The sequence below is a fragment of the Scylla paramamosain genome, chromosome 22, assembly GCF_035594125.1.
Source record: "Scylla paramamosain isolate STU-SP2022 chromosome 22, ASM3559412v1, whole genome shotgun sequence".
In the NCBI taxonomy this organism is placed as follows: domain Eukaryota; kingdom Metazoa; phylum Arthropoda; class Malacostraca; order Decapoda; family Portunidae; genus Scylla; species Scylla paramamosain.
Genome location: NC_087172.1, coordinates 19,353,400 through 19,374,325, shown reverse-complemented (window position 1 = coordinate 19,374,325; position 20,926 = coordinate 19,353,400). Strand labels below are relative to the sequence as shown.

General features: G+C 37.7%; 1 protein-coding gene and 1 long non-coding RNA gene across 11 annotated transcripts in view; one reads left to right on the top strand and one right to left on the bottom strand.

Annotated features, from left to right (window-relative positions):
• The window catches only part of LOC135111740 (prolow-density lipoprotein receptor-related protein 1-like), a 175,117-nt gene that overhangs the window by 128,858 nt on the left and 25,333 nt on the right, over positions 1-20,926 (top strand). For all 10 annotated transcript variants that reach the window (XM_064025422.1, XM_064025428.1, XM_064025424.1 and 7 more), the window contains 20 exons: positions 3,205-3,342; positions 4,359-4,607; positions 5,126-5,328; positions 6,206-6,390; positions 6,891-7,108; positions 8,991-9,182; positions 9,710-9,912; positions 10,733-10,894; positions 11,831-12,016; positions 12,153-12,244; positions 15,647-15,787; positions 16,197-16,313; positions 16,962-17,093; positions 17,459-17,668; positions 17,868-17,956; positions 18,171-18,306; positions 18,698-18,917; positions 19,099-19,269; positions 19,673-19,851; positions 20,059-20,279. In XM_064025422.1, the coding sequence (XP_063881492.1) occupies positions 3,205-3,342; positions 4,359-4,607; positions 5,126-5,328; positions 6,206-6,390; positions 6,891-7,108; positions 8,991-9,182; positions 9,710-9,912; positions 10,733-10,894; positions 11,831-12,016; positions 12,153-12,244; positions 15,647-15,787; positions 16,197-16,313; positions 16,962-17,093; positions 17,459-17,668; positions 17,868-17,956; positions 18,171-18,306; positions 18,698-18,917; positions 19,099-19,269; positions 19,673-19,851; positions 20,059-20,279 (3,444 nt within the window). The remainder of the gene's footprint in view (positions 1-3,204; positions 3,343-4,358; positions 4,608-5,125; positions 5,329-6,205; positions 6,391-6,890; positions 7,109-8,990; positions 9,183-9,709; positions 9,913-10,732; positions 10,895-11,830; positions 12,017-12,152; positions 12,245-15,646; positions 15,788-16,196; positions 16,314-16,961; positions 17,094-17,458; positions 17,669-17,867; positions 17,957-18,170; positions 18,307-18,697; positions 18,918-19,098; positions 19,270-19,672; positions 19,852-20,058; positions 20,280-20,926) is intronic.
• Positions 53-6,960, bottom strand: LOC135111744 (uncharacterized). The gene is made up of 2 exons (XR_010273893.1): positions 6,821-6,960; positions 53-244 (listed from the first exon to the last, which is right to left on the bottom strand). It is a non-coding gene; the product is annotated as an uncharacterized LOC135111744 (long non-coding RNA).

Sequence of the window (20,926 nt, the reverse complement as noted above, 5' to 3'; positions counted from 1 at the left end):
GCTTGGCTGTCTGGGTGTTGATGGTGGTGGTGGTAGTGGTGAAGGAAGCTGCTGGCATCATGAACTTTTATTTTTTTATATGAAGAGTCTTTTTCACATTGTTTTCTGTCACTTATAAGAACATGCAGCAGTGAGTGAGTATCAAAGCTGTTACCTTCCCTGCTCTCGATGTTGCAGTGTCACCACTAGGAATGGTGTTTTGCTAATGCACCATGAAAACACTGCACAGGATCCTTACAAGCAGCTGCAGGAAAAAAAATAAATAAATAATGAGATTAGATTTTCCCAAATGACACTACCAGCAATAGTTATACTGTTCCTTGCTGATACACCACAAAAAGTACTGTAAAGGATTCTTACAAGCACCTACAGGAAAGAAAATAATTAAAAAGTAAAGATTTTCAATTGTCTACCTGGCATAATGTTTAGAGGTGGCTGGTGAACAACAAATGCTTCAGGTTGCTTTGTGATTAATCCTACTACAGTTAAGTGACTTTTTTCTTAATGACCTCCGGCTGCTTAGACTTATTTTATATTTATTCTTGAAGTAATTTCTCATAAGCAACCTCTGTAACTGAGGGAAGACGGACTTAGCCTTCTATTATTATGTGTGTCAGTGCAAACATTACTTTGTTCTGAATATTAACAAAAGATGGTCTTAGAGTGAAAGTGTGAAAGAAGTGTGTGTCAGGTAGCAGAGGAAGAGTGTACTTGGGATAAAGAAAGGTAACGAAATTTTATTTGTCAAATTGTGATACATTAAATTTTTGCATACAAAATTAAATTCATTTTGGCTTAAGAGCTCCCTAGTAGTTATTTGTACATAGGATGTTTGTACCTTTAAGCACAGCCAGCAAGTTTTTTATCAACAGCTGCATTTGTTTCTCTTTTTATTAGTAGATATTTCAGTTAAGAATACTAATATGTTACATGTACAATTACCCAATTAATCAATATTGTAATGTACAGAATATTCCCAACAAAAGCCTGCAAATTTTTCATCAACAGCTGCATTTGTTTCTCATTTTATGGGTAGATATTTCAGTTAAGGATGCTAATAGGTTACAGGTACAGGTACCCAGTGTCTTGATGCCATAATGTACAGACGAAGTAGTTTCGGAGTCCATATTTTTCTATTGATCTATAAACATGAAACTCATTGGACTCTGTGGCATCACTACTTGCAGCAACTGTGCCATTGAGTTGTGTAATCTGCACTGTAAGATTACCATGTTACCTTTAGCATGACCAGTGCTGTATTGAGAGTGACAGTCATATATATACATCCTCGTCAAATATGCTAAGATAAGTATACTTGTAAACACAGGCCAAGTAACATACTGCATGTCCTTCCTCCGTGTTTAGTTTTCCCTCAGTCTTAAGTTCTGTGGTCTGAAAATCTATCAATGGTCAGGTTTTGTGCAGATTTTGTTAACATATCAGATGACTTAAGACTAAGGGAAAAGACAAAGTGGAAGTGAGTGTAGCAGGTTAGATTTGTGTCTGTTATATACCCAGGTAGAGGCATTGATGTTTGGAATGAGTAGCATAGGTAAGTGGTGTATGCAATATTCATAATGTAGAAATATAGTAAGACAAAAGTAAATATGATGGACAGGACAAATGAATCTGCAGCAACAAAGTATTTAACTGTGAATCATATGGTGGACTTGAAATAATTGTATTTTTAACCCCTTCATTGATTGTTTTTTATTTATTTGTTATCTGTATATTTATGTATTTCTTTATATGTTAGTTTATTGAGTTAAGTGATTATTTATTAACTTATTTATTCATTTACTTATATGCCCATTTGTAACAAGATGACACATGTTAATATATATATATATATATATATATATATATATATATATATATATATATATATATATATATATATATATATATATATATATATATATATATATATATATATATATATATATATATATATATATATATATATATATATATATATATATATATATATATATATATATATATATATATATATATATATATATGTATATATATATATTTTTTTTTTCTTTTTCTACTCTTTATTCACTTGAAGGATGGGCAAGGCAATGAAAGGACTAAATACATCCTAATAATTGTTTATTATAGGATCTTAAGTAAAAGTTTTATATTTGTCACACAGATTCCCATGTCTAGGCCTACATGTTTCTTACAGCTTCCCTGGTATTTTGATGTTCATGTTATTGCTGTGTGTCTGTCAGTTATTATAAAATAACAAAATTTCTTATTAAGGAACAGAAGAGACCAGTAAGAATAGATATGGAGACAGGGCAATATATGACATGAGTTTGATGCAAAATCTTGTATAGGACAACACAAATCCTGGAGTAACAATTGTAGCATTTGCCATCACACTTTCTCCCCTTCACACCGCCATCTGTCACCATCACTGCCCTTCACTTTCATGGTAATCAATTGTCAAATCCCATTACACAACTTTTGTTTGAACTGTTGTAGAGTTAGTTTGTTTGAACCATTAATGCTGATTTTACTCTATTTTAAGATTAATATTTGTCAGCTGGATGTTAATTGAATGTTTTGGTCAATAAACATCTATCTGTGTATGTCTCTGTCTGTCTGTCTATCTATCCATCCACCATCCATCTGTCTGTCTTCTTTTTTGTGATGTGAAGTTTGTGTCTTATTTTCACAAGATTGGTATTTGTCAATTGAATTCTAATTCTTTGTTTTATTTCTGTCAATTAGTTAATTTTATGTGTCAGTTTATCAATCAGTCTTTGTCTATCTATCTATCTGTCTATCTATCTATCTATCTATCTATCTATCTATCTATCTATCTATCTATCTATCTATTTATCTATCTATCTATCTATCTATTTATTTATCTGTATCTATCTATCAGCATTTCTCTTCTCTCATAAACTTTGAGTACCCAATAAAATGTCAATAAACATCAATCAGTCTATGTCTGGCTATCAATCAATTTATATACTATCTCAGTATATAGATCCATTGAATGACTAATGGAGTGTTTGTTCATCTCTCATCTCTCCCTTTGCGTACTAACAATGTCAATAAACAATCAATCAGTCAGTCTATATATCTATGTATCTATCTATCTGTCTTTGTATTTCTCTCAATATAAAAATCAACAGAATGACTAATAGAGTGTTTGTGCATCTCTCTTGTCTCTCCCTATGCCAGGCACCAATGTCACCACCCTGAACAGCAGCTACTGTCCCCAGGGAATGTTCAGGTGCAAGAATGGCATCTGTCTCGAGTACACATACCTCTGCAATGGCCATAATGACTGTGGTGACTTCTCAGATGAGGACCTTTGCAGTGAGTCTTAGACACTTATCCACCAATTTTTGACCATTGCTTTGACCCTTTTATGGGACTGGCATTTCAGTGGGCATTTTTTTTAATAGATTTTTGTTGCCCTTGGCCAGTATCCTTCCTACATAAAAAAAAAAAAAAAAAAAAAAACATTCTGAAATATTTCTGTGCCACACCTCAATCCACTACATTCAAAAGGCTCTAGTCTCGTTGAAGTGACATGGATTTTTAAGGGTGTTTTTATGGCTGTAGTAACAGATTAACAAGATTTCTATGTTATAAACTTGAGAAATGGTATCAAGAACCTGGTTAATCATTTCTGTGGTCTTTGAAAATAGTCATGGTGAGAGAGTAAAGCATTTCTGAATACAGGCCTTAATTGTGTTGTCTTTGAGGTTTGATGATCTTAATGTTAGTGATGATTTACAGTATTTAGGAAAATGTATGTCATAGTGGTGAATACATGCAAATAAGAAAATTGTTAATATTCTATTACTGGAGTATTTGCAGTATTATTTATGGACTGCATCATATCATGTACAGTTAACTCTTATTTATGAATGGGTTGTGTTTTCTTTGAAAAATCCCTTGTAGGCAAAATATAAAAGTATAGTCACAAATTGGGATTACCCTTCAATTTCAAGATTTTTATTCATTTTGAAGTATGTAATTCTTGATATTTTTACTTGCAAGTGCAAAATCAGCACTTGTAGATTGGGACAAGAGATAAAATAACTTTATTTGTAACTTCAAAGATTTGTAAATTTAATACTCATATGTTGCGAATCGCTGGTATTTGTTCATGTGAGTAGTATGAGTTGAGTATCTTATTTTTCCCTAATGTGTTTGATCATGAGAGATTTTTTTCAGCCACAAAAATTTGGAGAGACTCATGAGCTATCAACCTTCATAAGGAAAAAACATTGAATTAAATGGTATTGGTGATTTGAAGTTCAATCAGAAACTATTCAGCAACATGACACAAGTTTCTAACAGGAACACTTCCTGTTTTGCTGCAGATGTGAATGAGTGTGAGCTGCCCAACCTGTGCCTGCACAAGTGTATTGACAAGGCCATCGGCTATTCCTGTCAGTGCTACGAGGGTTACATCAACAACGCCAATGACTCCAGAGTGTGTGAGGATGTGAATGAGTGTGAGGAGTCTCCGTGTCCTCACTTTTGCCACAACACGCATGGCTCCTACCACTGTGGCTGTGCTGAGGGCTATGTGGCCGAGGACAATGGCCATGTATGCCGAGCAAACTCCTGTGAGTTTTGTGTCTTGGCTGGGAAAGTAAAGAACGGTTTTAATGATGGTTAAGGGCTTGGGATCTTCTGAGGTTCAAGGTGATATGAACCTGCTGAGACTGTATAAGGAAGTATTTGAGTCTTCTTGGAAAAGGAATTTTTTTAAATCTTTGGGAGTATGAGGGAATTTCTGAAGCTACTTTCATTATATAAGGGAGATTTCTGCAGTGTATTAACATTTATTGCCTTTCAGTGTATTCCCAGTGTTTTCTTTGTTATTCTTATATGTCTAGTACATACTTTTGGTATGTATGTATGTATGTATTATTATTATTATTATTATTGTTATTATTATTATTATTATTATTATTATTATTATTATTGTTATTGTTATTATCATCATTATTATTATTATTATTATTATTATTATTATTGTTGTTATTATTATTATTATTATTATTATTATTATTATTATTATTATTATTATTATTATTATTATTATTATTATTATCAGTTATCATTATTATCTTAATTGTAGCGGTGAAACCCACACTGATCTTCACCAACCGCTATGTGATTCGGGAGATGGATCTTAATGGCGCCAACAGTCGGCCGCTGGTGGCCAACCTCACCAACGCTGTGGGGCTTGACTACGACATCCAGGAGAACTGCATCTACTGGTCGGATGTCACCCACATCTCATCCTCCATCAAGAAAATGTGCAAGAACTCTAAGCCAATGGTAGGTGTTGACACTACTATTAGTTGACTTCAGAATGTGGTGTTTCCTTCATTTTATGTCAGTCATGTATCTATGTAGTACTTGGGTTTTTATTCTCAAGTATTTTATCTTTTTATCTCAGCTACACTTCAAGAGGTTCTAGTGGAAATTAGGATTTTCAAGAATGTTTTTTTTCTATCTCATCTACACTTTAGGATGCTCTAGTGGAAATTGTTGGGATTTTCAAGAGTTTTTTTTTTATCTTGGCTAGACTTCAAGAAGCTCTTGGGGAAATTATTAGTGTTTTCAAGAGCTTTTTCTATCTCAGGTACACTTTGAGAAGTTCTAGTGAAAATTATTAGGATTTGCAAGTGTGCTTTCATATTCTAGTGAAAGTTTAATTCCTAAAGGCTGCATGGATGAAATTTTCCCATTGCATTGTGTGGACTTTGAGGCATTGATCAGTGTCACCCGTTCTGGAATTATTAATAAAGATTCTGTATCATTAATAAGAAAAAAGATTGTGAAAATTCAGTTATTTATCTCCATGGCCTCTGAAAATAGTTATAATGGAAGCTCACAGCATTTAGCTCTTTCAATGCTGGACAAATATACTTATGACATTTTAAACACTCACTTGTGTGCTACAGTCTCCCAAGTAGTTCTTTAGTCTAGAAAAGACATAATTAACCACTCCGCCCTTTTTTTTTTCCTTCTCTATTTATACAAACATTTTTCACTGGGCTCTTAATGTTACTAGAGGAAGACCATAGTGGTTAAGGTGTTAAGGATACTAGCTAAAGTTTTGAGTCCCTGGAAGAGTGAAAGTGTGAGGAGTGTGTGTACTGCTGTTGTTTGTGTGTTGTAGCAAAGGCACACTAACTCCCTGTGGTCTTAGGTGTTGCATTCAGCAGTGCAGAGTCCAGATGGCATTGCACTGGACTGGGTTGGCCGCAACCTGTACTGGTGTGACAAGGGGAAGGACACCATTGAAGTGTCAAAGCTGGATGGGCAGTACCACAAGGTGCTTATCAACCAGAGCCTGCAGGACCCTCGTGCCATTGTGCTGGATCCCTACAAAGGGTGAGTGTTACCACTGCTGCCACTGCTCTGCCCCCCCTGTGGTTTGGCCTGCCTCAAGGGTGTTTGTCATTGTATCAGTTTTATTGATGTTTAACGGTATATTTATGTATTTCTTTATGTGTTTATTTATGTGTTTATTGTGTATTATGTGATTATTTATCAACTTACTTATTTGCTTGTTTGTAACAAGCAAACATATGTTAGCATATTAAATTTATTTTTTTATTAATTCTTCATTCTCTTATGTTTTTATTTATTGACACTTCTACTATTTTTACTGAGTCACATACTATAGTCCACTGAGTTGATGTCTTCATAACTTGCTCCAAAGGGAGACATACACTACTTCCACAATTGATACATGAATCACACACTCTATACACAGATGAAGGTGTTCAATAACATGCTTCAAAAGGGGGAAATACAGTACCTCCACAATTTACACATCAGTGACACACTTCATACATCAATGAAGATGTTCAGTGCTACTGTCTGTCCAGGTATTTGTACTGGACTGACTGGGGCAACCAACCACACATCGGCAAGGCAGGAATGGATGGGTCACAGCAAAAGATCATTGTCAGCAGCTCTCTAGCTTGGCCCAATGCTCTCACAATATCCTATGTCACCAAGGAGCTTTTCTGGGCAGATGCCCACCAGGACTACATCGCCTGCTCGGACCTTGACGGCAACAATATAAAGAAGATCAAGACAAGAGGTGAGTGGCTTGCTGGTTGTGCCCGTTTGATCCTCTACCAACCCATTGTTTTCATCTTTACATCCTGTATCCATTTTTTTTCCAGTCAGTTTTTTTGTGATTTTTGTGATTTTTTGGTAGAAATGAAATGAAGTTGTAGATCAAGATTAGAGGTGAGGTTACCAGCTGTTTATATGTTTCCACTTGTCATCAACCAATCCACCAGTTTCATCCAAAAATGTTAGTTTTTTTTCCTCAACTTTATTTCTTTTATTTTTTGGTAGAATTGAAAGTGAGTTGTACAGCTATGGCCATGCGATAAGTAACCTTCCACATTTTCTTCCATGCTTTACCAGTCCAGCATTTTCATTCAATATCCCTATTTTTCTTATTATTATTTCTTGATTTTTGGTAGAAATGGAAGTGAGTTCTGTAGTAATGGCCACAAGATGAATAACTGTCCACACTTACTTAACCATTTCTCTCTGGATACTTAAAAAAACACATGCTGCTCATATACGGTGTAGGCCCGCGAGCAGTAACTTGTCTAATTTCTAATACTATAATCTCTCTCTCTCTCTCTCTCTCTCTCTCTCTCTCTCTCTCTCTCTCTCTCTCTCTCTCTCTCTCTCTCTCTCTCTCTCTCTCTCTCTCTCTCTCTCTCTCTCTCTCTCTCTCTCTCTCTCTCTCTCTCTCTCTCTCTCTCTCTCTCTATATATATATATATATATATATATATATATATATATATATATACATACACACACAAACATACATACACACATGCAAAAGGAAGTAATAGACATGCATCCACTACCTTCATTCATCAGTAATTGTAATAAGATGACCTTCCCAGCTGCATCAGTACACACACACACACACACAGACAGAGAGAGAGAGAGAGAGAGAGAGAGAGAGAGAGAGAGAGAGAGAGAGAGAGAGAGAGAGAGAGAATGTAGGGAGGAGGGAGGGAGAGGGTAAAAGGGCAAGGAATGAAAAAAGGAAGGGGGAACTGTATCTCCCTTACTGTCTTCTATCCCTGGTTGAGGGGCTTTAGGATGAAGAGAAGGGTAGGGGGATATGGAAGATAAGGAAAAGACCATAGGGATGGAATAATTATGCAAGACTCTGTCAATGAGACTTTCTCATTCTGGATAGAGGGTGGGGCATGGTGTAGCTCATTTAGTGACTGATGGGAACAGGGAGAGCGGGAGAAGTAATAGAACCTTAGTGACATACATAGAGTCTGTCAAGACGAAGTCAAAACAGGATAGGGACTGCTCAATAACAAGTCAAAACAGGATATGGACTGCTCAACAACAAGCCAACAGGATAGGGACTGCTCAACAACAACTAAAATAGAATCCAACCATGATGCCTATGTAGGAGTTATCGTATTGAAGTCTTTTGTGTTTTCCATCAATCTTAAGTCCAATAGTTACCTGAGAATTAATTTATAAAATTTCATGAGTGATAAATTGGTAGTAGATCTGGGGACTTAATATTGAGGGAAAATGGAAAACACAGCAGAAGTGAGTGAAGCAGGTTACACTACTGTTGATCATGACACCCAATTACATGATCTGTCTAACATTTGCTCTGTTGATTTTTTTCCTGGTTCATTAATCCTATCACTAATATTTGATACATCTTTCCATAATCACTAACCACTCTGAGACATTTTTTGCTCTACAGTCACCTCTAAATATTGTATTGGCTAAAAATAGCAAAATCTATTCTAATCCTTTTCTTTCTTGTAGATGCTCATAAAGATTTCATACATTGTTTTTAGTGTCAAGGATTCTTGCATATCACAGGGAAAGGGTTGATGGGAATACTTGCCCATGCTTTCCCACTTCCTGTTCTTCCTTTCTTGTATGTTACACATTGGTACATTTTTCAGACACATCTCCAAGGCACCTCCACCACATCTTTGCTATCACAGTCTTTGAGGATTACCTGTACTGGACTGACTGGGAGCTCAAGGGTGTCCTCAAGGCTGAGAAATACACCGGCAAGAATGTTCAGACCATCTTCTACACCACCAACCGGCCCATGGACATCCACGTATACCACCCTTACCGTCAGCTCCCCTGTGAGTCACCACCCTTTGGACAACACATATTCTGAAACACTTCTGTGCCACATGTCCACTACTTTCAGAAGACATAGATGTTATAGGGTTTTTTAAGGGTGTTTTTATGGCTTTTGTTGCGCTCTTGTCATATTTTGTTGAAGTGAATGTTTGTCGGAGGGTTAATTTAGTTAGGTGCAAAATTTATTCCCGAACTTTATATGAAGTGAAGCTACATAAAATTAATAAATCAATCACTGAACATGAGGAGTATATATGGAATTGAAACATGTAACTTTATTTTGCTAGCTGCAGAAATTTTTCATTCCTATCCTTGTATATGTACATTTTTAGAAATTTATAAACCAATGTACATTTTCCTATTGTATTAAGTATCTTCCCTTAATCTTATGACCTCTTACTTGCAGAAAATCAAGAGATTAACCATTGAAGTTACTCTTAATATAAACACAGAAAATGAGAGTTTGATACAACTAGTCATAAAACATTAGCAGCTTGTTTATGATTCCGTGTATTGTGTTCCTCAGTGAAAGACAACCCTTGCGAGAATAACGGAGGCTGTGACACCATGTGCTTGCTGGCTCCAGGTGGTGGCAAGACCTGCACCTGCCCAGAGAACTTTGTGCTGGAGGAGGATGGCGTGTCCTGCCGCAACAACTGTGTCTCGTCCATGTTTGTGTGTAAAGACGTGTATAAATGCATCCCGTTCTGGTGGAAATGTGACACTCAGGTGGGGTGAACATTTGAACATTTATTTATTACCACTAACAATAATTACAAATAATAACAGTGAATAACAGTGAAAAAGAAATGTGACTAGCCTTTTTGAAACTGAAATTTTTCAGACACAACATAAATTTAATAAAAAAAACATTGTAATTAGCAAATATAAATACATTAGAATTAACTTGAGGAAAATTTTAGGATGCCATATTTACATAAGCAATGACAGAAGGACAGTGTGAGATTGTGTGACAGGAAAGACTGGGAGATAGAGATTGAGATTGAGTGTGAGATTGTGTGACATGGGAGATAGAGAGACAGTGAATGATAGTGTGACAGATAAATTTAAGAGACTGCTTTAGAGGTAGTGTGACAGATGAGATGAAAGGTAACAAGTGATGAGATATGACTAGTGAGATAGGAGAAAATATTGATAAGACAGTGCAGGTGGTGAAATTAAACTTGGTGTGATGAGAGACAAATATTCTATTCTGTCCACTTCCCTAATGCAAGAGTTAACCAACATTCACAATCTTTCATTTCTTTCACTGGAACTCCCTACCTGCTTCTGTATTTCCTCCTTCCTATGACCTAAATTCTTTCAAGAGTTAGGTCTCTAGATACTTATCCAACTTTGGATAATCCTTTTGGCCATTTTTCTTTGGGGACTGGCACCTCAGTAGGCCTTTTTTTATTTAAATTTTGTTGCCCTTGGCCAGTGCCTCTCTTAAAAATAAATAAATAAAATAAAAGACTGATAAAAAATAAAATGCATAGAACTTGAACAACAACCCAAGTAATCCAAACCATGCACCTAATAATTCCAGGATGACTGCGGGGACAACTCTGATGAGCCAGCAGACTGTCCTCCCTTCAACTGCACACCAGGCCAGTTCCAGTGTAACAATGGCACCTGCATCCATCCCTCTCAGATCTGTGACAACATCAAGCACTGCCCTGATGGTTCTGATGAACCTAACTGTGACGAGGTGGGTTGCTTGTCAATGCATGCTTGCCTTGAGGCTTATGCTTTATTGTTGATGTAATTTAATTTTTGCTTTGCCTGTAGGAAAAAAATACAGAGAAGGGGGTCCCTAACCTCCTTGTTTTGTCCCTTTTAATTGCCTCTTATGACATGCAGGGAATACAATGGCAGTATTTCTTAGCCCTTGCCACTTGGGGTGTAGTAGGGTGTTCCACGACTCTCTCTCCACTAGGGGCTGACAGGGCTAAAAATATGAATGATGTGTGTATGAGTGTGTGGTACTTTGTTTGTGCCACACTGTGTGGGATTGCTGGGCTGGTATAAAGAGAGATGGATAGGTTTAATTTTTTACAATTTCACTGATGTTTTAATCCTTATTGAACATCTAGAACAGTGATTCTCAACTGTGGGAGTGTTGACATTCCTGGGGGGCATGAGCATAGGACAGGAAGGGAAAAATCATGGACTCACTGGCTATTAGTACAAAGAAGATGCAGTTATCTATCAATCTATCTATTTATCTGATTCTATCTGTCTGTGGTGGCATAGTTGGAGAGGGGGTTGAGTGGGTGGCACAGGGAAGAGGGGGACCCCAACTGTATTGAACCAGCTTTGGGGGGGGTGCCCAGCTTGCATAAGGTTGAGAACCCCTGATCTAGAACACTCCTTGGTGCACATTTAGAGCACTATAAAGAATTTTTGCTTGCCTGAATGCATAATGAAAATAAAGAATGGGCAGTTTAATTTGTTTTTTTCTAGCCTGCAAAACTATTTAAGAGACTAGTACAAATGCAAGAATTTAAAAAAAGTTTTAAGTGATTATGAAAAGTAATTTAACTGTGAAAGGGTTCATAAAAGTAGATGTTTTGAATGCTTCCCTTATTTTCATTTTAATACAAAAAAAAATTATCCTCATTTTGTTTTCTTCCTTTAATTTCAGTATGTGTGTATACCATCACAGTTCAAGTGTCCACCATACAATGGTTCCCATGCATACTGTATTGCCAGCAGTCATAAGTGTGATGGCAAGCAGGACTGTCCTGGCGGTGAGGATGAGTTGGACTGTCCGGTACTGTCTTGTTCTTCTGACTGGTTCTCGTGCAACAACTCCAAGTGCATCCCTGAGGTGAGGCAATGGAAGGGAACAGCAAGGCAGAGACTGATTTTAATTGAGCTTTTGAGAGTCCCTGTATTCATATAAGTAAGAATGGGAGAAGAGTAGAAGAACTAGGTCAAAGACATGATGTGGCTTTTGTTTCCAGGTGTGGGTATGTGATGGTGACCAGGACTGTGTTGATGGCTCTGATGAGATGCCAGACTGCAACACCCGCCAGTGTCCAGAGGGGAAGTTCAGGTTTGTTTTTTTGTGCTTCTAGAATCATAAGAATATAGGAACGAAAGAAGATAAGGACATAAGGAAAGCTGCAAGAAGCCAGGAGACCTACACATGTCAGTCTCTGTATAGGATCCTCATGTAGCTTCAGTGCTGATGTGTGATAATGAATCGGTGATTTCTGTAAGCCTGTGGACATGTGTTCATTTATGGGATGGATTAATAAGTTGATGTCCATGTTACTGTCAGAAGCTGTCCAGATTGTAGATATGTATGAAAATGTCATAGTGCAGCTTGAATATTATTTGACTGTCTGTGTTTGGGTGTTCCATGATACTGTCCCTTTCCACTCTGGGGCAAACAGGGCTAAGTGTGAATGATGTATTTACCTAGTTGTGGTTTATGGGAGGGGAGTAATCTTGTAGTATCCTGTCTCTATATCTGTCTAGTTTGGTCTTAAAAGCACTGACAGTTTTGGCATTTAAAACATCTTCACTGAGTTAATTCCATTTGTTCACACTTCTGTGAGGAAAACTATACTTCTTAATGCTTCTTCTACAGTTAACTTTCTTCATCTTCTTATTGTGTCCCCTTGTACTCTGAGTCTAAATTTATAAAACCTTCCTTGTCCACATTTTCCATACCATTTATCATTTTATAGATGTTTATTAAATCTCCTTTCTCTCTCTCTCTCTCTCTCCCATTTTCAAGGGTAGGAATTTCCAACATTCTTAATCTCTCTTCATAGTTTGATTTACTCAACTCCAGAACCATCTTAGTGACTGCTCTTTGTACTCTTTCTAATTTTATAATATTCCTCTTTGTATGAGGAGACCACACCACTGCTGCATATTCCAATCTTGGTCTTATCATGGAAATCAACAACTTTTGTATCATTTCTTTATCCAAATATGAGAATGCCATTCTTACTCTTTTTAACAAATTCATCATCTCTCCAGTTATTTTTTCAGTGTGTCTGTCCAGAGTCAAATTTTCAGTAACTGTTACTCCCAAATCCACTTCCTCTTTTGACTTCTTTAACTTCACACCTTCCATTTCATAATAATATTGTATTATTTTCTTACTCTTACCAAACTCCTTTAATTTACATTTACTTGAATTGAATGCCATTTTTCTTACACTTACCAAACTCCTTTAATTTACATTTACTTGAATTGAATTCCATTTGCCAAGATTTACTTCATCTATTTATCTTATTTACATCATCTTGCAGTACCATACAGTCATTTACATTTTCTACCCTTTTCATCAGCTTACCATTATCTGCAAAATAGTCTCATATAACTATCTATTTCTTCATTTATGTCGTTCACATATATTACAAACATTATCGGCCCCGTGGGACACCACTAGTTACTTACAGCAGCCAAGATGAATTTTGGTCTCTCTATCATCCAGATAATCCTCCATCCACTCCAGCAGTCTTCTTCCAATTTTTCCATAATTTTCTTATCTTCCATAGCAATGTTCGGTGTGGCACTTTGTCAAATGCCTTCTTCAAGTCTAAGTAGACACCATCTACCTATCCATCTCTCTCCTGCACAGTATCGACTACCCTTGAATAAAAGGACAATAAGTTCATGGAGCATGATCTTCCCCTCCTAAATCCAAATTGACAATTTACTAAAAATTTATCTCTTTCCAAGTGTTCCATCCATCTTTCCTTTATTGTTCTTTCCCATAATTTTCCTACAACACTAGTCAACAACACTGGTCTATAATTTAGTGGATTTTCCTTATTTCCTCCTTTGTATATTGGTATGTGTGTGTGTGTGTGTGTGTGTGTGTGTGTGTGTGTGTGTGTGTGTGTGTGTGTGTGTCTATATATGTGTTTACCTAGTTGTATTTGCCTAGTTGTGAGGTACAGGATAAGAGCCACACTAGGCTCATGCTGTTCCATCTCCATATCAACTTTTATCCAAAATTTCCTTAAATTTATGAACTGTCTTGGTACATACAGTCTCATCAATAAGTTCATTCCACACTGCTATGCTTCTGTGGGGAAAGCTATGTTTCTTGATATTTCTTCTGCAAACACTCCTTTTCAGTTTTCTTCCATGTCCTCTGGTACCTCTTGTATCTGGTATCACAAGATCATCCCTGTCCAACTTTTCCTTCCCTTTCAGTATTTTATACAGTGCTATCAGATCACCTCTTTCCCTTTTTTTTTTCCAGCATAGTCAGGCCCAATCTCTACAACCTCTCTTAACTATGCCTCTTAGGCTTGTAGGGATTTTAGTTGCAGCTCTCTGAATTCTTTCAAGCTTTCTGATATCCTTCCTCAAACTTGGTGACCACACTAATGCTGCATACTCCAATCTTGAACATATCATTGTTGTTATTATTATTATTTTTTTATTTTTTTTTATCATATCTTCATCAATATAGGTGAATGTCATCTTGATATTTCTCAGCAGATTGTATGTTTCTCCAGTGATCTTGTTTATGTGGTTCTCAAATGACAGTTTATTAGAAATGGTTACTCCCAGATTTTTTTCTTCTGATCTTATAGATCTTATATCTGATCTTTTTCACTTCCCAAACAGTAGTTGTCTTCTGTTCTTGCACTTTTTCCAAACTTCACCACACTACATTTCTTGGTATTAAACTCCATGTTCCACCTCAACAACCATTCATTTATCTTAATTAAGTCTTGATTGAAAACTTCACAGTCTTCTTCATTTGTTACTTTTCTCAATCTCAGCATCATCAGCAAAGAGACTCATGTAGCTTGTCACCCCTTCCATCATGGCATTTATATATATTGCAAATATAACTGGTGCTAGTACCAATCCTTGCAGAACTTCACTTGTGTGTGTGTGTGTGTGTGTGTGTGTGTGTGTGGGTGGGTGGGTGGGTGGGTGGGTGTGTGTGTGTGTGTGTGTGTGTGTGTGTGTGTGTGTGTGTGTGTGTGTGTGTGTGTGTGTGTGTGTGATTCACCTACGGTTGTCTGCTGCTTGCCCAGCCAGCCATTACCCTACGGAAAGAGCTCAGAGCTCATAGTGACTGAGGCCACTTACACACCACACACCGGGACAGCGAGATCACAGCCCCTTGGGTTACATCCCGTACCTACTTGCTGCTAGGTGAACAGGGGCTACACATTAAGAGGCTCGCCCGTTTGCCTTGCTGCTCCCAGGATTTGGTTGTGAGCCGAGGATGCTAACCACTACACTACACGGTGTATGTTTGTTGCTTTGTCTGGGTTTCCTATGTGAGATTGCTGGCCTGGTATATAGATAGATAGTGTTTTTATGTGTGTGTGTGTGTGTGTGTGTGTGTGTGTGTGTGTGTGTGTGTGTGTGTGTGTGTGTGTAATTTCACAAGATCATTCTTTGTCATGACTTTTCTTGTGTTACCCTTTATATCTGGCACCTGATGACCCCCAGACTCTCCTCACAGGTGTAATAATGGCAGGTGCATCCCTCTCTCCTGGAAGTGTGACAGTGAGAACGACTGTCCAAACCAGGAAGATGAGAATAATGAGGAGTGCAAAGGAACCCACACCTGTGAACAGTCTCAGTTCAAGTGTGATAACAGCAAGTATGTGGCAGAAAATATACTCTAGTTAAATGGTGTATATATTCTGTTTTCCTTGAAAGTATCAGAAAAACAAGTTTACAGTCATATTAAAAGTATTATCAATTAAAAATTATCTATCCAGCTACCTTTCAACCTATTTTCTTATCTGAATATCTAAATTCTTAACTGATCCCATTCTTGGTCTCTGTGGATATGTTTCCTCTTTTGCTGTATTTGTCTTCTATGACTTGCTGATGTAATATATTGCTGATACACTTCCAGTATGCTCAAGACAACATATTTAAGAGAACTCAAGATATCATTGTTAACTTATCAATTTTTGAAACCCAGATTGGCTAATCAACATTTTTCTTCTTGACTGATTTTAATCCATTGTTCTGAATTAAATGACACTTCTTTGACCCGGCAGATGTATTCCCTTCCACTGGAAGTGTGACGGTGAGGACGACTGCCCTGACCAATCCGACGAAACTGACTGTCCTGTGAAGAACTGCACCAGCACAGAGTACCGGTGTGATGATGGAAGGTGAGAGGTTCACTGTGTACTGGCTGTGCATTACCACCCAGATTCTGGATGTCCTTAATGGGGCAACAGGTCAGCCTTGGTGGGATTTCACAGAGTAATGTGGCAGTGGCATTGAGAGATGTTTTGTCTCTATGTTCCTCTCTTGTCCATTACTCAGACACCATGTGTTTCCTAACTGGACAGCCATTACAGCACTCCACAAGATATCAACTGATGCCTCACAAGAAAACATCAGAGAACCATTTTGCTTACAAGAAGTAATAGGTTTAAGCTTGATAAAGTTAGATTTAGAAAGGAGATAGGAAGAAATTTATACTCAGAGTGATAGGTGACCGGAATAGACTCAGTAATCAGTTTGAGCTTGCGATGACTATTGAGATATCTGCTTACATTGTCATTGCTCTATTATTTCAGTACTGTATTATATAATTTTGTCATTAAATATAAGATACAATAGGCATATGTAGGAAAGAGTGTACAACAGTGATGGTGTTTTGTGCCACCTTATTCTGTCATGAAGTGGCTGAGTCAGCTCCTGGTTACTTTACTGTTCTGTTTCTTTCACAAATTCCAAGTGCAATTTGTCATGATTCTACATGTGGAGTAACTTCTTCACTAATCCTTACTTGGTATTCTTTCCTTACCCAGGTGCATAGATAGGAAGAATGTGTGTGATGTCATTCAGCACTGTAATGATGGCAGTGATGAGAAGGACTGCGATGTGTCATGCAACAATAAGACCATGTTCAGATGTAAGACGACACCACTCTGCATATACAAGTGAGTCATACTTTATTGTAATGGTGATACTTTCAGATATCATTATGTAGGTTCATGTGTCAAACAGGTGTGTTTTAAATCTTGATGAGGTATATATAGTATCCAAGTATGTAAAAATTTAGCTTTTCCTTCTTTCTTTCATTTACTGTGCTCACAGCTACCAAAGTAATGGTCTTGAAATCTGTGACATTACTTCTGGTTGGAGCCATGCATATCCGCATGAATAATACAAGTGACTGCAATGGCATTGTACTGCCAATCTGCTAATACAGTAATATCTGCCTGAGTATTCATACTTGGCAGGTGGCCAGTGTAGAAGTAGACTTTTCCATTAAATGTCTAACACTTACTGTGTGTTGCTGCAGAGCTTGGAGGTGTGATGAAGATCCTGACTGCGCTGATGAATCCGATGAACAGAATTGCAATGGAACTTGTGGGCCGGAGTACTTCCAGTGCAGCAATAGCCAGTGTATTGTCAACCTGTGGGTGTGTGACGGTGAGAATGATTGCACAGACAGCAGTGATGAAGACGAGGAGCTGTGTGCTAACCACTCCTGCTCACCAGGGAGATTCAGGTGAGTCACCTCCTCTCGTAGGATGTATCGGTTTCATGGTTTATCTGAGCTCAGGTTTTCTTCTTTGTTGACATTTATTCACTATCATAATGTTATCTTTGAATGACTCACTCAAAGCAATATTTAATATCATAGATTTCTAGACTTCTTTTTAGGTTACAGTGTTTGAGTTATTGAAATGTTAATTTTTATTTTCCAGTTGCAAAAACCACAAGTGCATTGTTGATGATTATATCTGCGATGGAGTACGTCATTGCTCGGATGGCTCAGATGAGGACTCAGATTTGTGTAAGTGTGTGTGTGTGTGTGTGTGTGTGTGTGTGTGTGTAAGGGTGGGTGGGTGGGTGGGTTCAGTAAATTGCAAATTAATTTTAAGCAGTGAAAGACCAAAAAATTTCTTACCATATTGTGTTTGAAGAATAGGCTTAAATGATGCATGATGTTGAGCTGATTGCTACATATTTTTTTTATTTCCTATTCCTTATTTATTACTTTTCTTCAGGTATGCTGGTGAACAGGTGTGGGCCGGGAGAATTCGAGTGCAAGAATGGTCACTGCATTGGTAATGTGAGTGTGTGTAACGGGTTTGATGACTGCACAGACAACAGCGATGAACTCAACTGTAACACAGGATGCAGGTGTGTGTGTGTGTGTGTGTGTGTGTGTGTGTGTGTGTGTGTGTGTGTGTGCATGCAGAAAAAATGCATGGCCTTACGTAATACCTAAGATCCTACTTTATTGAGGTTCAGAATCATATAAAACCCATCCTCCTCCTCCTCCTCCTCCTCCTCCTCCTCCTCCTCCTCCTCCTCCTCCTTCTCTTCTTTTTTTTTCTGCAGCTTATCCTTCACTCCTGTCCCTTTTTTCACTACATTCATTATTACTTTCTTCCTCTTTCTTCTTCACTCCCACTCACTGAATACAGTAATTGCTATTTTTGTTTTCTTGTGTCAAACATTTCATTGGATTGTGTCATAAGATAGATTTTAGAAATTATCCCAAAAGTTAAATATCTCTGTATTCCCTTAGGTTTGGTGAATGTTCCCAAATCTGTAACATGAAGATTGATGGAAACCACACTTGTTCCTGTGCCCCAGGCTACTCTCACAACAGCTACTCCCAAAAAAGGCAGAAGTCTTGTTCAGCTGATGGTCACCTTGCATACATGATTGTGGCAAATGATAATTTTCTGCAGAAGCTGTCACCATACAAACATGGCAACTCAGCTGAAACTCTCCCCCTTACCACAGTATGGAATTTCTTTTGACAAGGATGTCAGATTGATATGCACTGTTGATTGATCTTCTGTGAGCTGAATTGAGATATTGGTTGATTGATGTATAGCTAACTGGATTTGGCATTCACATTATTGTACACAGCAGTGATACTTCATATTGCTAATTGTTACTGACACCTTTATCCTGATGCAGCTGGACAGCTCCATCCGAATTCACAGTGTTGATGTGCTGTATGGGACGAAGCCCATTGCCTTTTGGAGTAACCTGCACCACCACCAGCTGCATGCCATGGAGGTACCCCAGCCCTTTGAGCAGGGCAGCTCAGTGTCCCAGGGCACCACCCAGAACCACTCATACATCATTGTAAGTTAAAATGTACATTTGCTTATTCTTTTCATCTCTTTGTTGTTCAGTTAAGTCAGGAATTTTATAGGTGAAAACAGATGCATCTCTAATGACATGCAGGTGATTTTTGCATGAATGTTTAAGATTACAGTGGTAGATAAACATTACCATTGATAACTGAAACCTAATGCCATGACAATAACGAATTTCAGATATGCCAGTTAAATGAAGTTATTGCAATAATTATTGGAAAGCCACTTACAACTCTGAATGATATTTCATCATCAGTTTTAAAACTTTTAATAGAATACTTAAACCAACCCATGCCTCTATGTTGATATTTATATGGAAATGCAGGACACTGATATATAATGAGTGCACCAACATTCTCAGTGACTTGAGCAGACTCTTGTTTTCTCAGCAAAAAGAACTCAATTCACCGATGGGAGTTGCCGTGGACTGGGTGGCCAAGGTGCTGTACGTCGTCAACTCAGGTGATAGAACCATTGTGGCTCTGTCCATTGATGGCTCCAAGAAGGTTACCATCATCTCCACTGAGACGGAGCGCATGTATGATGTGGTGGTGGATCCGCTCTCTGGGTGAGTGTCCTGCCCAACCACAAGAAATATGATCTATGGATTTACCTTATCACTGGTGTATAACCTTAACAAAATATGATATCACAACCTGCATGAAGGTATACAATGAAGAAAATAGTTTTCTAGAAAAAAAAGACAAACACATCAAGAAACATTGTACTTGAGTGGGAAAAGCTCACATGCACATTTCTCTGATTGTGTATTTAGACAACTGTTCTTTGGAGACTGGGGAGTGCCAGCGATCAATGTGGCCAAGATGGATGGCAGACTGAACAGGCCGCTGGTGGTGAGCAACGTTCTGGCTCCGGCTGGTTTGGCCATCGACTATCCAACACGCCGACTCTACTGGGCAGACGTGAAGACCAACAAGGTGGAAACAGTGAAGCTGGACGGCTCGGACAGGCAGCTGGTGAAGCATTTCAGCCACGGTCAGCATTGTATTGATATTGTTCTAACATTGCACTCTTCTTCCTCTCACTCATAGTTTTTTTTATTACAAAATTTGTTGTTATACAAAAGCACGATAGAATTTATTATTGCATACAGAGAGTTATCGGTTTACTGTGGTCTTGACTTCTGCTGTTTTGTAGTTACATACATTCCCTTTGGTGTTTTTTTTTCTTTTTTTTTTTTTACTTTTTAAAAATTTTACACTTAACTGAGGGTACCAGCATGCTTTCCAATATACTTATCTCTTACTTTTTATGCTACACCACACACATGCAATACCACGCCCAATATTTTCTAAACTGAATGAAGAAAGCAAACTAACAAAAAAAGATTATGTATTACATTTTGATAGAAAATAAAAATAATACAAAGAATTACTTGATGAGCCCAGTGGAGAAACATGTCGGCATGTGGCAGTAGACTGAGGAAGGAAGCGTCAGTCTCTCAGCTGTGCACCGTGTTGGATTGGTACTTATTCACTTTCATTTGTGTTGCTTTTTTTTTACCTTCATTATGGCTCTCAATTGTGAGCTAGACTCTCCTGAAGGCAGTGCATTGAAGAAAAAGAAAGCAATCACCATGATAATTGAAATATACACAGTGAAATGGGCACAGCTGCTTGGCC